The 14,518-nt window shown below is 41.2% G+C and overlaps 1 protein-coding gene across 1 annotated transcript in view; it reads right to left on the bottom strand.

The window, feature by feature from the left end:
- The window catches only part of EZR (ezrin), a 90,620-nt gene that overhangs the window by 26,610 nt on the left and 49,492 nt on the right, over positions 1-14,518 (bottom strand). Inside the window, exon 4 of the mRNA XM_069725922.1 lies at positions 153-248. Within this exon, the coding sequence (XP_069582023.1) occupies positions 153-248 (96 nt within the window). The remainder of the gene's footprint in view (positions 1-152; positions 249-14,518) is intronic.

Below are 14,518 nucleotides of genomic sequence, written 5' to 3'. Positions count from 1 at the left end.
ACAACCCAAGTCTCTGTTAATTACTGACATTGGTGTAACAAGTTCTGCACTGGTTAAACAGTTACCATATGATGACAGCTGAAGGATGAACAACATCTCAGGAATTCACTTGGTATGGACTTCTGAACTCAGTGACGGATAGACAAGCCTACCTTTTTATCGAGTTTCAGCCAAGTCGGGAATCCCTTATTATCCATGTACTGCAGTCCGAAGTACCACACTTCACGAAGGCCCACAGTCTTCACCACCTGGAGCAACAGAAAACTTGTTAAAGACCCAAGCACATGTATAGGTGAAAGTAATGCTCAGTTACAATAGTATTCCCAGTGTTGTCTGCTATGGACTGTATCTTATGGTAAGAAGGTGGGCTGCCCAGCTGCTGTCACTCCCAGTGATCGGTGGTGATCTATAGCAGCTAGCGTTACCTCCACTGCAGCACCAGGTTACAAAACTTCTGAAATATCCCAGTGACTTATCAAAAGATTTAATCAGTGTGTTTGATAGTGCCAGATGAGTGCACACTGCTAAGCCCTCCCCTCCAAGGATCAGTCAAGAAGAAGGGCACCGGATAAAGTTGAGCGATTCTGCCCTCTTTGTTTTGTTGGAGGCTTTGCACTGGGACCACCACTGATTGGAAATGTTGGACAAGTCTCTACGATGTATCAGAAGTTTCCAAAAAGGATAGTGAAACTTTTAGAAGAGGCCCATGTTCAAGCTTTATATGAGTGTAAAGTATTATCAGCAGTTCCTTTATATACATCTATCACCAAAATCAATTCCTTAACAAGTGAAAACATTACACGTAACAGAGAAGGCATGCAAATTCTGTATGGGGGTCCCCAAAAAATACAGGCACAGTAACAGAGAGTGCCGTGGCCAATGCAATGATTCAAAATGACCTCTCACTTCTCTGAAACCTCATGAAGAAATCACAGACTAGAATATAATATATTTTTAAAAAAGAAATATAAATATATATGCATTTATATTATACAATAATATACAGTATCTGTATCCAGTACATGTTCTGTCCATATATTTTAACAGACAGAGCACAGACACATACATTTCAACAGGTATATTGACTGGTGTTGGAGGTTGACAACCGTCCATAAATTTGCGGACAGCCCATAAAAATCCGATGCTTTTCTCTGCCGTACTTAGAGTCTGACAGAAAAAAGAACTGTCCGTGATTTTTTAAAATTTTGCTTAAGTTTGTACTGCGTATGTGTGAAAAACACTGACATGCACAGTACAAACAGAAGAGTGACCACAGCGCACTGCGGACCCTGAAGAGAGCCCCCGGCTTCTCAGCGATCAGGCAGGATGACAGGCCTGGTAAGTATGGCAGACATTCTCAGCCAGTCCTGTCTCCTGCCTCTTCAGTGCCTCTGACTGCTGTCAGAGTAGCCTCCGAGCAGTCAGTGCATCTGACAACTCTCCTGCCTCTTCAGCAGTTCTGACAAATGAACTGCCTGACCAATGTTCGCATGAGCCATCACACCAATCCCCCTGCCCCTCTGTAGCTATCTCCACCCCTTGTACTGAGGGGGCTTTACTGGAAAACCGCTGCACTGGCCCGTTCAGAAGCAGTAACTGCAGTGTGAATGCTGCCTGAATGGTCAGTGCAGTCGTTCCCCAATAAAGCCCCGCAGTACAGGGGGTGGTAAGTGGCTACAGGGGAGGTTGATGTGATGGCCAATGTTAACATGGGTCAGGCAGCTGTCACAACTTCTCAGAAGGAAGGAGAAGTGTCAGATTCACTGACTGCTCGGAGGCTATTCCCAGCAGAGGTACACAATTGCACTACACTAGTCTTGCTGAAGTACACGGCACCAAATTCTTTAAGACACACACGCCAGTTAATGAATTGAGCACATCTCCTCTGTGGCATGCACAGGGACCAGAATAGCATTTCTGGCATACAAAACATCAGCACTTTTCATGAATTTGATGGGCAGATGTGGCTATGCCCCATCCCGGTGGAGCATATTCAAACTGGTGTGAAAACACCAAGAGCCTCAAAAGTTATGCCCAACTACCTTTGCGCAGAAAATGTGTGACTTTTCAAAGTTTGGATGAAGTGGCCTCATGGATTTTTTATTTAGTGCAAATTTTTATGTTTTTTACAGAAAAAAAAAAAACAGAATTCCCAGGATTCTATGGGGACGTGTCGTTAGGCGGCTCTGTATTATTATCCTGTGAGCACCGCCTTCTTGTAAATAAAATAAAAATGCATAAAATACCAAAAAATAATAATCAGGGGAGCAGCAGGAATAAAATTAGAAGAAAAACTGACCAGCTCTAACCAAGAGAGATCATTAAATCATTGCTCCAGAAATAGAAAAATGTAAATAACGTAAAGGAGCATTCCCATCTCCAATATCCTATCCCAACATGTAGTAGGTGTAATAATAATAATATTAGCAATTACCTAATAGGATAATAGGATAGTTTCTCTTGATTCCCTATATCTCTTTTCTCATGTGCAGGTGTGGCACCCCAGCAGTTCGGGTACCACAGTAGTGCTGCCTTCCTCTCGGGGAGGGTAGTGTTATGCCTGACAACAAGAGGGTTTTCTTTGGCAGGTAACTTCACACACAACACCTTCTGAATCCAGGTCAGGAGGGGGAGCTCAAAACCCGGTTTTAGGGCAGCTTCCCAGGATAAAGATCCTGGTTTGGAGGAGGAGTCTAGACCCTCGGTCCAAAGAGACCAGAGGAGACAATTGGTCCAGAGAGTGCAATTCAGTCTGAGAGTGAAGAGAGACAGGAAGGGAGCAGAGGAGAGATTGAGGGCTCAAGGAGGCGACGATTAGGCCCCTAAGAGCCAGAGCGCAGAAACCGGGCACCGGGAGACCAAGGTTGTGGATAGCTGTAAGGCTCACAGCAGAGCCAGAGGGCATAGGGCTATAAGTATACTGCCCATACCATACCTGAGGCACAGCAGCAGATAAAGCCTGGGGCCACTGTGTCAGAGACCCCCAAGAGTACAGCTCAAGCTGCCCACCGTGCAGGTTCTGTCCCAGAACATGAGAGAGAAAGGAGTACAGTCATGGCCAAAAGTATTGACACCCCTGCAATTCTGTCAGATAATACTCATTTTCTTCCTGAAAATGATTGTAAACACAAATTATTTGGTATTATTATCTTCATTTAATTTGTCTTAAATGAAAAAACACAAAAAGAATTGTCCTAAAGCCAAATTGGGTATAATTCCACACCAAACATAAAAAAGGGGGTGGACAAAAGTATTGGCACTGTTCGAAAAATCATGTTATGCTTCTCTAATTTGTGTAATTAACAGCACCTGTAACTTACCTGTGGCACCTAACAGGTGTTGGCAATAACTAAATCACACTTGCAGCCAGTTGACATGGATTAAAGTTGACTCAACCTCTGTCCTGTGTCCTTGTGTTTAACACACTGAGCATGGAAAAAAGAAAGAAGACCAAAGAACTGTCTGAGGACTTGAGAAACCAAATTGTGAGGAAGCATGAGCAATCTCAAGGCTATAAGTCCATCTCCAAAGACCTGAATGTTCCTGTGTCTACCGTGCGCAGTGTCATCAAGAAGCTTAAAGCCCATTGCACTGTGGGTAACCTCCCTAGATGTGGACGGAAAAGAAAAATTGACAAGAGATTTCAACGCAAGATTGTGCAGATGTTGGATAAAGAACCTCGACTAACATCCAAACAAGTTCAAGCTACCCTTGTCCGAGGGTACAACAGTGTCAACCCGTACTATCCGTTGGCATCTGAATGAAAAGGGACTGTATGGTAGTAGACCCAGGAAGACCCCACTTCTTACCCCGAGACATAAAAAAGCCAGGCTGCAGTTTACCAAAACTTACCTGAAAAGGCCTAAAACGTTTTGGAAGAATGTTCTCTGGTCAGATGAGACAAAAGTAGAGCTTTTTGGGCAAAGGCATCAACATAGAGTTTACAGGAGAAAAAAAAGAGGCATTCAAAGAAAAGAACACGGTCCCTACAGTCAAACATGGCGGAGATTCCCTGATGTTTTTGGGTTGCTTTGCTGCCTCTGGCACTGGACTGCTTGACTGTGTGCATGGCATTATGACGTCTAAAGACTACCAACAAATTTTGCAGCATAATGTAGGGCCCAGTGTGAGAAAGCTGGGTCTCCCTCAGAGGTCATGGGTCTTCCAGCAGGACAATGACCCAAACACACACTTCAAAAAGCACTAGAAAATGGTTTGAGAGAAAGCATTGGAGACTTCTAAGGTGGCCAGCAATGAGTCCAGACTAGAATCCCATAGAACACCCGTGGAGAGATCTAAAAATGGCAGTTTGGAGAAGGCACCCTTCAAATATCAGGGACCTGGAGCAGTTTGCCAAAGAAGAATGGTCTAAAATTTCAGCAATACTTTTGTCTGGCCCATTTTTGGAGTTTTGTGTGAAATGATCAATGTTTTGTTTTTTGCTTCATTCTCTTTTGTGTTTTTTCATTTAAGACAAATTAAATGAAGATAATAATACCAAATAATTTGTGTTTGCAATCATTTTCAGGAAGAAAATGAGTATTATCTGACAGAATTGCAGGGGTGTCAATACTTTTGACCATGACTGTACTTTGCCAGCAAACCACAGGTAGCAAGGTATGAGAAACCCAGCGCATAGTGGAAGGCTTCCAACCTGACCTGTCAAGGTGATTTCCGCTTGTTTCTGGGCTGCCTGCACTCCTTCTGGACCTGTTGCTGGTACCCTGGACTGTGGCCTGCTACCACCAGTAAACCAGGTAAAGACTGCAACCCTGAGTCCTCTGTTATTTACCGGCAGCACATCATCCCTGCCATATACCTTGGAAGCCCTGGGGACCCCGCTTCACCATCCAGCCGCCAAACCATATCCCCAGAGGACCGCTTTAAGCAGCGTCGGTCCCCACTGACCGAAACCACAGGTGGCGTCACAAAAATAGACTTTCACAATACCCCTTAAAAGACCGCTCCCCTTTAATTGAGTCCCAGGGCCACGGACCGGGTCGCAGCCACCGTGACATCCCCTTTAAGTGCGACTGGACCCGGTACCGAGTATCCCCATTGCCCTGGTGGGCGACTCACAGGCATTGCAGAACCTTAGGTATCCATGGTTACGACCACTGATATAGTGACAGCTAGTGGCTATTGGATGTAACCATGGATACCTAATGTCCTGCAATGCCTGCACATGAGGAATCAGAAAGACCATACTACATTTCTAATTGGAGGTACTTGCTAATGTTATTATTATTATCATTTAAACTACTACATATTGGGATAGGATCTTGGAGATGGGAATACCCCTTTAAGTTAATGGCATTTATAAAGAAACTCCTAAATACTTTCATTAGCAAATCATACTTGTCTTCAGATGTAATCAGTATAAAATTAAAATGGACGCTATTCTATAGCACTGACAGAAACGTGCCCTAGAATGTTCAGACATACGCTTGTGTCCTTGGACAGTAGAAGCTCCTTCAACCTCCCTTTATGTATAGGAAGATGTGCTGCCAGTGTATGTCCTGAGTGAGGTGAGAGACCGCATACACTGTTGTCCACCATGTCTATCTGATCTAATACTGGAGATATCTGGGGTGCTGAGGTAAGAAGAGGCTGCTCACACTGCTATGCACCCTGTCTACCTAATCTAATACTGGAGGTACGATGGGTGCTGAAATAAGAAGTGGCTGCTCACACTGCTGTCCACGATGCTTTTCTGATCTAATAGTAAATGCATCATGGGTGCTAAGGTAAGAAGAGGCTGCTCACACTAGTTGTCCATCATGTTTATCTGATCTAATACTGGAGATACCAGGGTTGCTGAGGTAAGAAAAAACTGCTCTTACTGCTGTCCAGGGGTGCTGAGATAAGGAGAGGCTGGTCACTGCTTCCCATCATGTCTATCTGATATAATACTGGAGATACCAGGGGTGCTGAGGTAAGAAAAAGCTGCTCTTAGGTAACGTTCACACTAGCGTTATGCTAGTGTGCGTCGGGTTAGCGTCGGGCGACGCAGCGGCGACGCACGTGTCATGCGCCCCTATACTTAACATGGGGGACGCATGCGTTTTTGTTAGTTGCGTTGTGCGACGCATGCGTCTTTTTTGCCGTAAGCGTCGGACCAAGAAAACGCAACAAGTTGCATTTTTCTTGCGTCCGATTTTTGGCAAAAAACGACGCATGTGTCGCAAAACGCAGCGTTTTTGCGTGCGTTTTGCCGCGTTTTTGCGTGCGTTGTGCGTTGCGTCGCTAGTGTGAACGTAGCCTTACTGCTGTCCACCATGTCTATCTGATATAATACTGGAGATACCAGGAGTGCTGAGATAAGGAGAGGCTGGTCACTGCTGCCCACCATGTCTATCTGATATAATACTGGAGATACCAGGGGTGCTGAGATAAGGAGAGGCTGGTCACTGCTGCCCATCATGTCTATCTGATATAATACTGGAGATACCAGGGGTGCTGAGATAAGGAGAGGCTGGTCACTGCTGTCCACCATGTCTATCTGATACAGTATAATAGTGGAGATACCAGGGGTGCTGAGATAAGGAGAGGCTGGTCACTGCTGCCCACCATGTCTATCTGATATAATACTGGAGATACCAGGGGTGCTGAGATAAGGAGAGGCTGGTCACTGCTGTCCACCATGTCTATCTGATACAGTATAATACTGGAGATACCAGGGGTGCTGAGATAAGGAGAGGCTGGTCACTGCTGCCCACCATGTCTATCTGATATAATACTGGAGATACCAGGGGTGCTGAGATAAGGAGAGGCTGGTCACTGCTGCCCACCATGTCTATCTGATATAATACTGGAGATACCAGGGGTGCTGAGATAAGGAGAGGCTGGTCACTGCTGCCCACCATGTCTATCTGATATATTACTGGAGATACCAGGGGTGCTGAGGTAAGGATAGGCTGGTCACTGCTGCCCACCATGTCTATTTGATATAACACTGGAGATACCAGGGGTGCTGAGATAAGGAGAGGCTGGTCACTGCTGCCCACCATGTCTATCTGATATAATACTGGAGATACCAGGGGTGCTGAGATAAGGAGAGGCTGGTCACTGCTGCCCACCATGTCTATCTGATATAATACTGGAGATACCAGGGGTGCTGAGATAAGGAGAGGCTGGTCACTGCTGCCCATCATGTCTTCCTGAATTAATATACATGATATATGTTATCTACATGTCACAGCAGCGGAGCGTCCTACTGCACATGCTCATAGGCACCTTTCCTAACATCCTAGGAGAGGTTTCTGTCAATGAGAGAACACAGAGGCCATTTTAATTCTATAGTGATTACTTCCATAGACAAAACATTTGTGATTTGCTAATTAAAGTTATCTTCCAATTTGATGTTTCAGAGGTCAACAAATCAGCATGGCAAAGTGATTGTCTCTCGCCCACACTGTTAAAATCTCATGATATGCAGAGTAGAGGAGTTGACCATTATTTCTGTTCTGTGTGAAAATATATTATGGCATATAGAAATACTTTGTATAATTTAAAAAGGAATTCCCATCTATGGCATATCCATGCAGGTGCCATCCACGGTACCCAAGTCTATCTTGAGAACAGGTTCCTAATTTGCTCTGCTGTCAGTGAAGTGGCGGTCAGCATTCCCTACAAATGAATGGGAATTCCGACCACCTCCTCACTAATAGGGACACGTTAGGGTCCTGTTCTCGAGATATATACAGATTATATTGACAAACCCACATTTACTAAATATTTATGGCTTATCCTTTGGATATGTCATAAATGTACAAAATGGAAATACCTTTTAATTTTTCTGTTACATTCATTGTTTTTCTCAGAATTGACAGAAAAAAAATAACTTTACATAAAATTGCAGTTCTGACTGATGAATTCCCAACTATTTTTTATATTTGGGTGTGTCAAACAGCTATAATACAACAGTATGAGTTATTTTATATTTACCTAGACTTTCATTTTCATTAAACCGGATGTAATCCTACAGGACCTCTGTGTGATTCTACATCTCTGACAGGTGCTAGCACTCTCAGTCATACCGCACCATGCAAAACTTCAATATGATCCCAGACAAATATCTAACCTTGCTGTAACACGCATTTATTATCATTTCAGGAAGCCTTTTTAGAATAGTTAAATAAAATGAGTCAATACAGAAACATATTAAACGGAATATTACTTTGATTAACCTGTTACTGGTGTCCATTAGAATGATAGGTCCTTGAATGTCAAAAGGAGCAGTCCGCAACAACCAGGAGCCCGGGCAAAGGAAAATGCTTGACTTTGAACAGAAAGATGCCCCTTTAGCCCTTCATCATTATTAGCAATCCTTTCAACAGGAAAATGGGCGTTTTCACCATGCTTCATCAGCCAGATGTCATTTACCCATGGCAATGAAAAATAACTTATGTATACTATGTAGCCAGAAAGGAACAATATTTGTTAAAAAATAATGTACTTAAATTGCCAAAAGCTTTCCAGGGTTTGATAAAATTAGGACAGCTGAATTAATGGAGGCTGGAATTGCAAACAGGCATAAATTAAAGTAAGGTCTATGAAGAAAGTCAAGCCAAAAACTTAAAACAATTACTTCTGGAGCTCAGAGATTCCTTGCAAATGAGTACTCGGCCGCTTATTGTTTCTGGTGCGAGGCTCATTAGCCATACACAATACGTAGTTATTTCATGAAAATCACCAGAGGGTGATGAAAGAAGAAATGAACAGGGATTTTAATGACATATTCATATGTTCTCCACAGAAGATCATAGGCTGACCCGGGTTCAGGTTTACACTCATTTGTTTTAATTAAAGTATCCATATTACAGCCCAAATCCCTCACCCCTAATACTGGCCATTTACAAGAGTTTTCAGCAGATTCCCTAACTACATTGGGCTCGGAAGTTCATATTCACATATTGAGAATCATCTCAAAATTTGGGTACGGAATATGCGCCTAACTCCGCAACAAATCTGTTCTTATTATTCATCAACAATCATGTTTTAAATAAAGCGTCTTTGGTTTTTATACTTCCTGGTAATTGTCTATGACAAAAAAATATTCAACATCCAATGCAATTCAATATGGGAAATCCGCACAAGAAACTCGGCATGCCCGCAAGAGACATGTTGCGGATTTCAATGTGATGCACAGCAGGGTGGATAAAAATCAATGTTTTTTTAAAAAAATCAAAAAAATCGGATTTTTTTTATTTAAATCGGATTTTTTTTATTTAAATCGGATTTTTTTCAATAAACTGCTTTTTGAGGAAAATATTTTACCATCCAAAGGTTCTTCCATCATGAGATAAAGCTGAGTTGTTTAACTCAGTAGAATAAAGGCTCTATATGTGTAACATTCACAATGCCATGCTCTTCCAGAGGTTTCTGTAGGATTAGTGGGCAGTTTCTCTCCTATATTATCACAGACGCTTGCTTTACTTACGCAGTTCTCAAAACTGAATTTGACTCCGCAGAGGTCCCAGCCTCTTCTTCACGGCAAAAATGTTACAACATGAACAGAGTTGAGAAAAAGACCTTAATCCTATTGTTCTACAAACCTATGAATACAGAATCAACCCCTTCAGTGCCAAGTCCAAGAAGTTAGACAATATGTTTCTGATTGTTTGGAGTGGAATAGATCTGCACAACACAAGAAGAATGTGAATCTAAGTGTGAGGAGGAGGAAGGGCAAGCAGACAAGAAAATGAAAGTGAAACTTTGAGCACAATACTGCAGCATAGCCACAGACAGACAAGTCTGGATCTGTTTGTGTGTACGATCTGAGGTTTATTACATTCTTTCCTTATAATGGCAGCAAGCAGTAAAAGAGACCCAGTTTGGGAATATTTTAATGAAGCTCCTCCGCCTATCGGTAAGGCAGGCATGCGTGCAAAATGCAAACGATGCAACAAAGAGATGCAAGGCCTGGTGGCGCGAATGAGGCAACATCATGAGAAGTGCGGTGATGAAGATGACCAAAGAAACACTTCTGAACAGACAGGATCTTCAGGTTGGTAAACATTTTTATTGAATCCTATTTCTAAAGACTGAACTGTCATGTGTGAGAAAAATTATATTTCTTATTATTACTGCATGTTACTGTCATTTGGTACAGTTATGAAGAAAAACAAATATTCCTCTTGGGGCAGGGGCAGTGATGTGTTGTGTACAATAAGCAGAAATTGTATAAACAATAAAATAACAGCATTGACTTTTTTTGTTTAGGGGAATTCATGGATTCTGGAAACTATCCACCTCCAAGATCACCATCATCCTGTTCTACAGTTTCAGAGTTATCCATCCAGGATAGTGCTTCATTAGCAGCAGCATCATCATCAGACACCCACAACCACATATCACCATCACCCAAAAGGAAGAAAAAACCTTTACCTCCTGGAAGCACCATAGATAGGTTTGTGATAAGAACTAGCAGATTAGAAAAAGAGTTGATTGATGAAAAAATTGCCCAGTTTATTTATGCAACGAACTCTTCTTTCCGTCTGACTGAGAACCCACATTTCAATAATATGGTTCAGTCACTGAGACCTTGGATACAGTCCACCCAGCAGAGCTGATGTTGCAGGGAAACTGCTGGATCAAGTGTATGACAGAGAAATGGAGCAATGTGCAACAGCTCTGGAGGGTAAAATTGTTAACCTAAGTATTGATGGGTGGAGTAATGTCCACAATGATCCTATTGTATGTGCTTGTATAACAACAGAAGAAGGTAAAGTCTTCCTTGCACAAACAACTGATACGTCAGGAAATGCACACACAGCAGAATACTTACAAGAAGTGGCATTAAACGCTATAACGACATGTGAACAAAAATTCAAATGTCTAGTACGCAGTTTGGTCACTGACAATGCTGCAAACGTATCCAAGATGAGAAGAGATTTAGAAGAGCAGGGAGGGAATACAAAGCGGCTAATAACATATGGTTGCAGTGCTCATTTGCTGCACCTCTTAGCCAAAGACTTAAGTGTTCCAGAAATAAAGGCTAATGTTGTTGAAATTGCTAAATACTTCCGTAATAATCATTTTGCTGCAGCAGCTCTGAAAAGGATGGGTGGAACCAAGCTAACGCTCCCACAAGATGTTAGATGGAACTCTGTGGTGGACTGTTTTGAGCAGTATATCAAAAACTGGCCTATTCTGATGACACTTTGTGAAGAAAATCGAGATAAAATAGATGGCACTGTCACGGCCAAAATCCTCAACATTGGGCTTAAGAGAAATGTTGAACATATGCTGAGCTTCCTGAAACCCATCTCTCAAGCTTTAAACAAAATACAAAAAAATAGCTGTTTTATTGCGGATGCTGTTGAAATTTGGAAGGAACTGAGTGAACACTTAAAAACAGAACTACACATGGACAGAATTAAATTACAAGCAGTAAACAAACGAATGGGACAAGCACTGACTCCAGCTCATTTTTTGGCAAATATTGTCAATATCCAATATCAGGGTCAAAACCTAAGTGCTGAGGAAGAGGCGTTAGCTATGACATGGGTATCCAGCAATCATCAATCTTTAATGCCAACTATAATAAACTTCAGAGCTAAGGGGGAACCATTCAAGAAATATATGTTTGCTGAAGATATTTTAAGGAAGGTCACACCAGTAAACTGGTGGAAGTCACTTAAGCGCTTGGATTTAGAGACTGTTCAAGTAATGATTTCACTTTTAACAGCAGTAGCTTCTTCTGCAGGCATTGAAAGAATATTCTCTTCCTTTGGACTCATTCATTCTAAATTGAGAAATCGGTTGGGACCCAATAAAGCAGGAAAGCTTGTTTTTCTTTTCCAGATTATGAATAGGAACAAAGAAGAAGATGATGAAGATGACGACAAGTGAGCTACAGAGGACAGCAGGGACAGTAGTATTTAAGTTTTTCATGTGTCGGCTGGGCTGACAGTCTAAGTTTCTTATAATATATATATATATATATATATATATATTTTGTTTAGCCAAATTAGTTAACAAACATGGATGTTTGTTTAAGCAAATAACTTATGCTGTAATGTTGTTATTGTTTCAGTTGAATAAATCTATTTAAATTGTTATTAAGGTCAGGATTATTTTTCTCCTTCCTAAGTACAACAGAACAGTGGTGTCCAAATATGAATGATTAACCCATTAAACTGGGGAGAAAAAAGTTATATAAAAAGTGATTCTAAAAATCTTCATCTACTTGCATGTTAAAGTAGCAAGAACTAGTTTAGGTAGAAACTTTGATTTAAATCACTGATTTAAATCAAGCCTTACTGACTAGTGATTTAAATCGTGATTTAAATCAGTTAGATTTAAATCAAATCCACCCTGACCGCAGGTCAATTTACACACAGTAAATAGGAAGCACAGTGGGCATGCAATCTCTACAAATATTATCCACTTTGATAGATCTGTAAGAAGCTGTGTTGTTTTGCAAACCGAAAATATGCATGGTCAGAAATTCAACAAAAACTCATTGTGGGAACCTAACTTTAAGGTTTGGAGCTTCGGCAATAGCAATTGTCTTCCACCCACTACGGATATTTCGTAAATACATAATATATAGAGTTGGTGAAATAAGTATTGAACACGTCACCGATTTTCTAAGTAAATATAATTCTAAAGGTTCTATTGACATGAAATTCTCACCAGATTTCAGTAACAACCCATCCGATCCACATAGGCAAAGAAAGCAAACCATAGATGTCTATAAATTAGGTTATGTGTAATAATGAGAAATGACACAGGCAAAAAGTATTGAACACATGAAGAAAGAGAGTCATGCAAAAAGCCATGGAAAGTCATGGCACCAACAGAAATCTATCAGTAATTAGAAAGCAATCCTGCCACTTAGTGAAAAATAAAGCTGGTTCAACTGATGGCGTTTAAAAAGGTGTCTCATTACCAAGGTGTCACACTAGAAAAATATCATGATGGGTAAAATCAGTGAGCTGTCTTAAGACCTTGGTGACCTTATTGTTGCAGAATATACTGATGGCATTGGTTACAGAAGCATTTCTAAGCTATTGAAGGCTCCAGTGAGTACTGATGGAGCCATAATCAGGAAGTGGAAATAACATGATTTCACCATAAACAGTCCACGGCCAGGTGCTCCCCGCACGATTTCAAACAGATGAGTGAAAAGAATTATCAAAAGAGTTGTCTAAAAGCCAAGAACGATCTGTGGAGAGCTGCAGAAAGACCTGGAATCAGCAGGTACAATTGTTTCAAATAGAACTATAAGTAATGAACTGAACCTCCTTGGCTTGTGTGCACGCTCACTACACAAGATTTCATTGCTGAACAAAAAGTATGTTCAAGGCGTTCAAAGTTTTCTCAACAACATTTAGGGTATGTGCACACGTTCAGGTTTTTTCTTTTTTTTCGCGATAAAACCGCATTAGAAACTGCAGACATATGCATTTAGAATGCATTCTGCAATATTTGTGCACATGATGCGTTTTTTCAGCGAAAAAAACGCTTTGCGGTAAAAAAAAAAAGCAGCATGTTCATTAATTTTGCGTTTTTTCCGCGTTTTTCCCGCTATTCTATGCATTTGAAAAAAACGCATCAAAAACGTGCAAAAAACGCATCAAAAAAGCGGAAAAAAAGCAAAAAAAACGCATGCGGATTTCTGGCAGAAATGTCAGGTTTTTGTCAGGAAAATTTCTGCCAGAAATCCTGACGTGTGCACATAGCCTTAGACAACCTTGTGAAATAATGGGATAATATAATCTCCTCAAATGAGACCAAAATTGCACTCTTTGGATGCCATAATGTACACCAAGTTTGGAGGCCAAAAGGTGCTGCATATCATCCCCAAAACACCTTACCAACAGTGAATTTTGGAGGTGGGAACATCATGGCGTGGGACTGTTTTTCAGCATACAGCCCTGACAAACTTCATATAATTGAAGTAACAATGAATGGACAAATGTACCGAGACATTCTTGATAAAAAAATCTGCTGCCATCTACCAGGACGATGAAGAAGAAATGAGGGTCGACATTTCAGAAAGACAATAATCCCAAGAACACAGCCAAGGAAACTCTCAATTGGTGTTAGAAAAAGAAAACAAAAACTGCTAGAATGGCCCAACCAATCACCGGACCTGAATCCAATAGTAAATTTATGGAAAGAACTAAAGCTCAGATTTCATAGAAAGAACCTACGGATCCTTCAGGATTTGAAAAGTGTTTATGTGGAAGAATGGGTCAAAATCACACTTGAGCAATGCATGCAACTAGTTTCTCCATATAGGAGGGTCTTGGAGCTGTCATCATCCACAAAGCCTTTTGTACACAGTATTAAAAAATGTCACACTTTTTCCCTGTGTTATTTATTCTTATTACACTTAATTTATGGACATTTATGATTTGAATTATTTGCCTGTGTGGATTGGATGGGTTGTTACCAGCATGTGGTGAGAATTTCATACCAATAGCACCTTGGAAAAACGGTGATGTGTTCAATACTTATTTCACCCGCTGTATACTATATGCATAGCCAGAGCTTTGCACAGGAG

The sequence above is a fragment of the Ranitomeya imitator genome, chromosome 5, assembly GCF_032444005.1.
Source record: "Ranitomeya imitator isolate aRanImi1 chromosome 5, aRanImi1.pri, whole genome shotgun sequence".
Lineage (NCBI taxonomy): Eukaryota > Metazoa > Chordata > Amphibia > Anura > Dendrobatidae > Ranitomeya > Ranitomeya imitator.
This window is presented reverse-complemented; position numbering and strand designations above follow the sequence as displayed.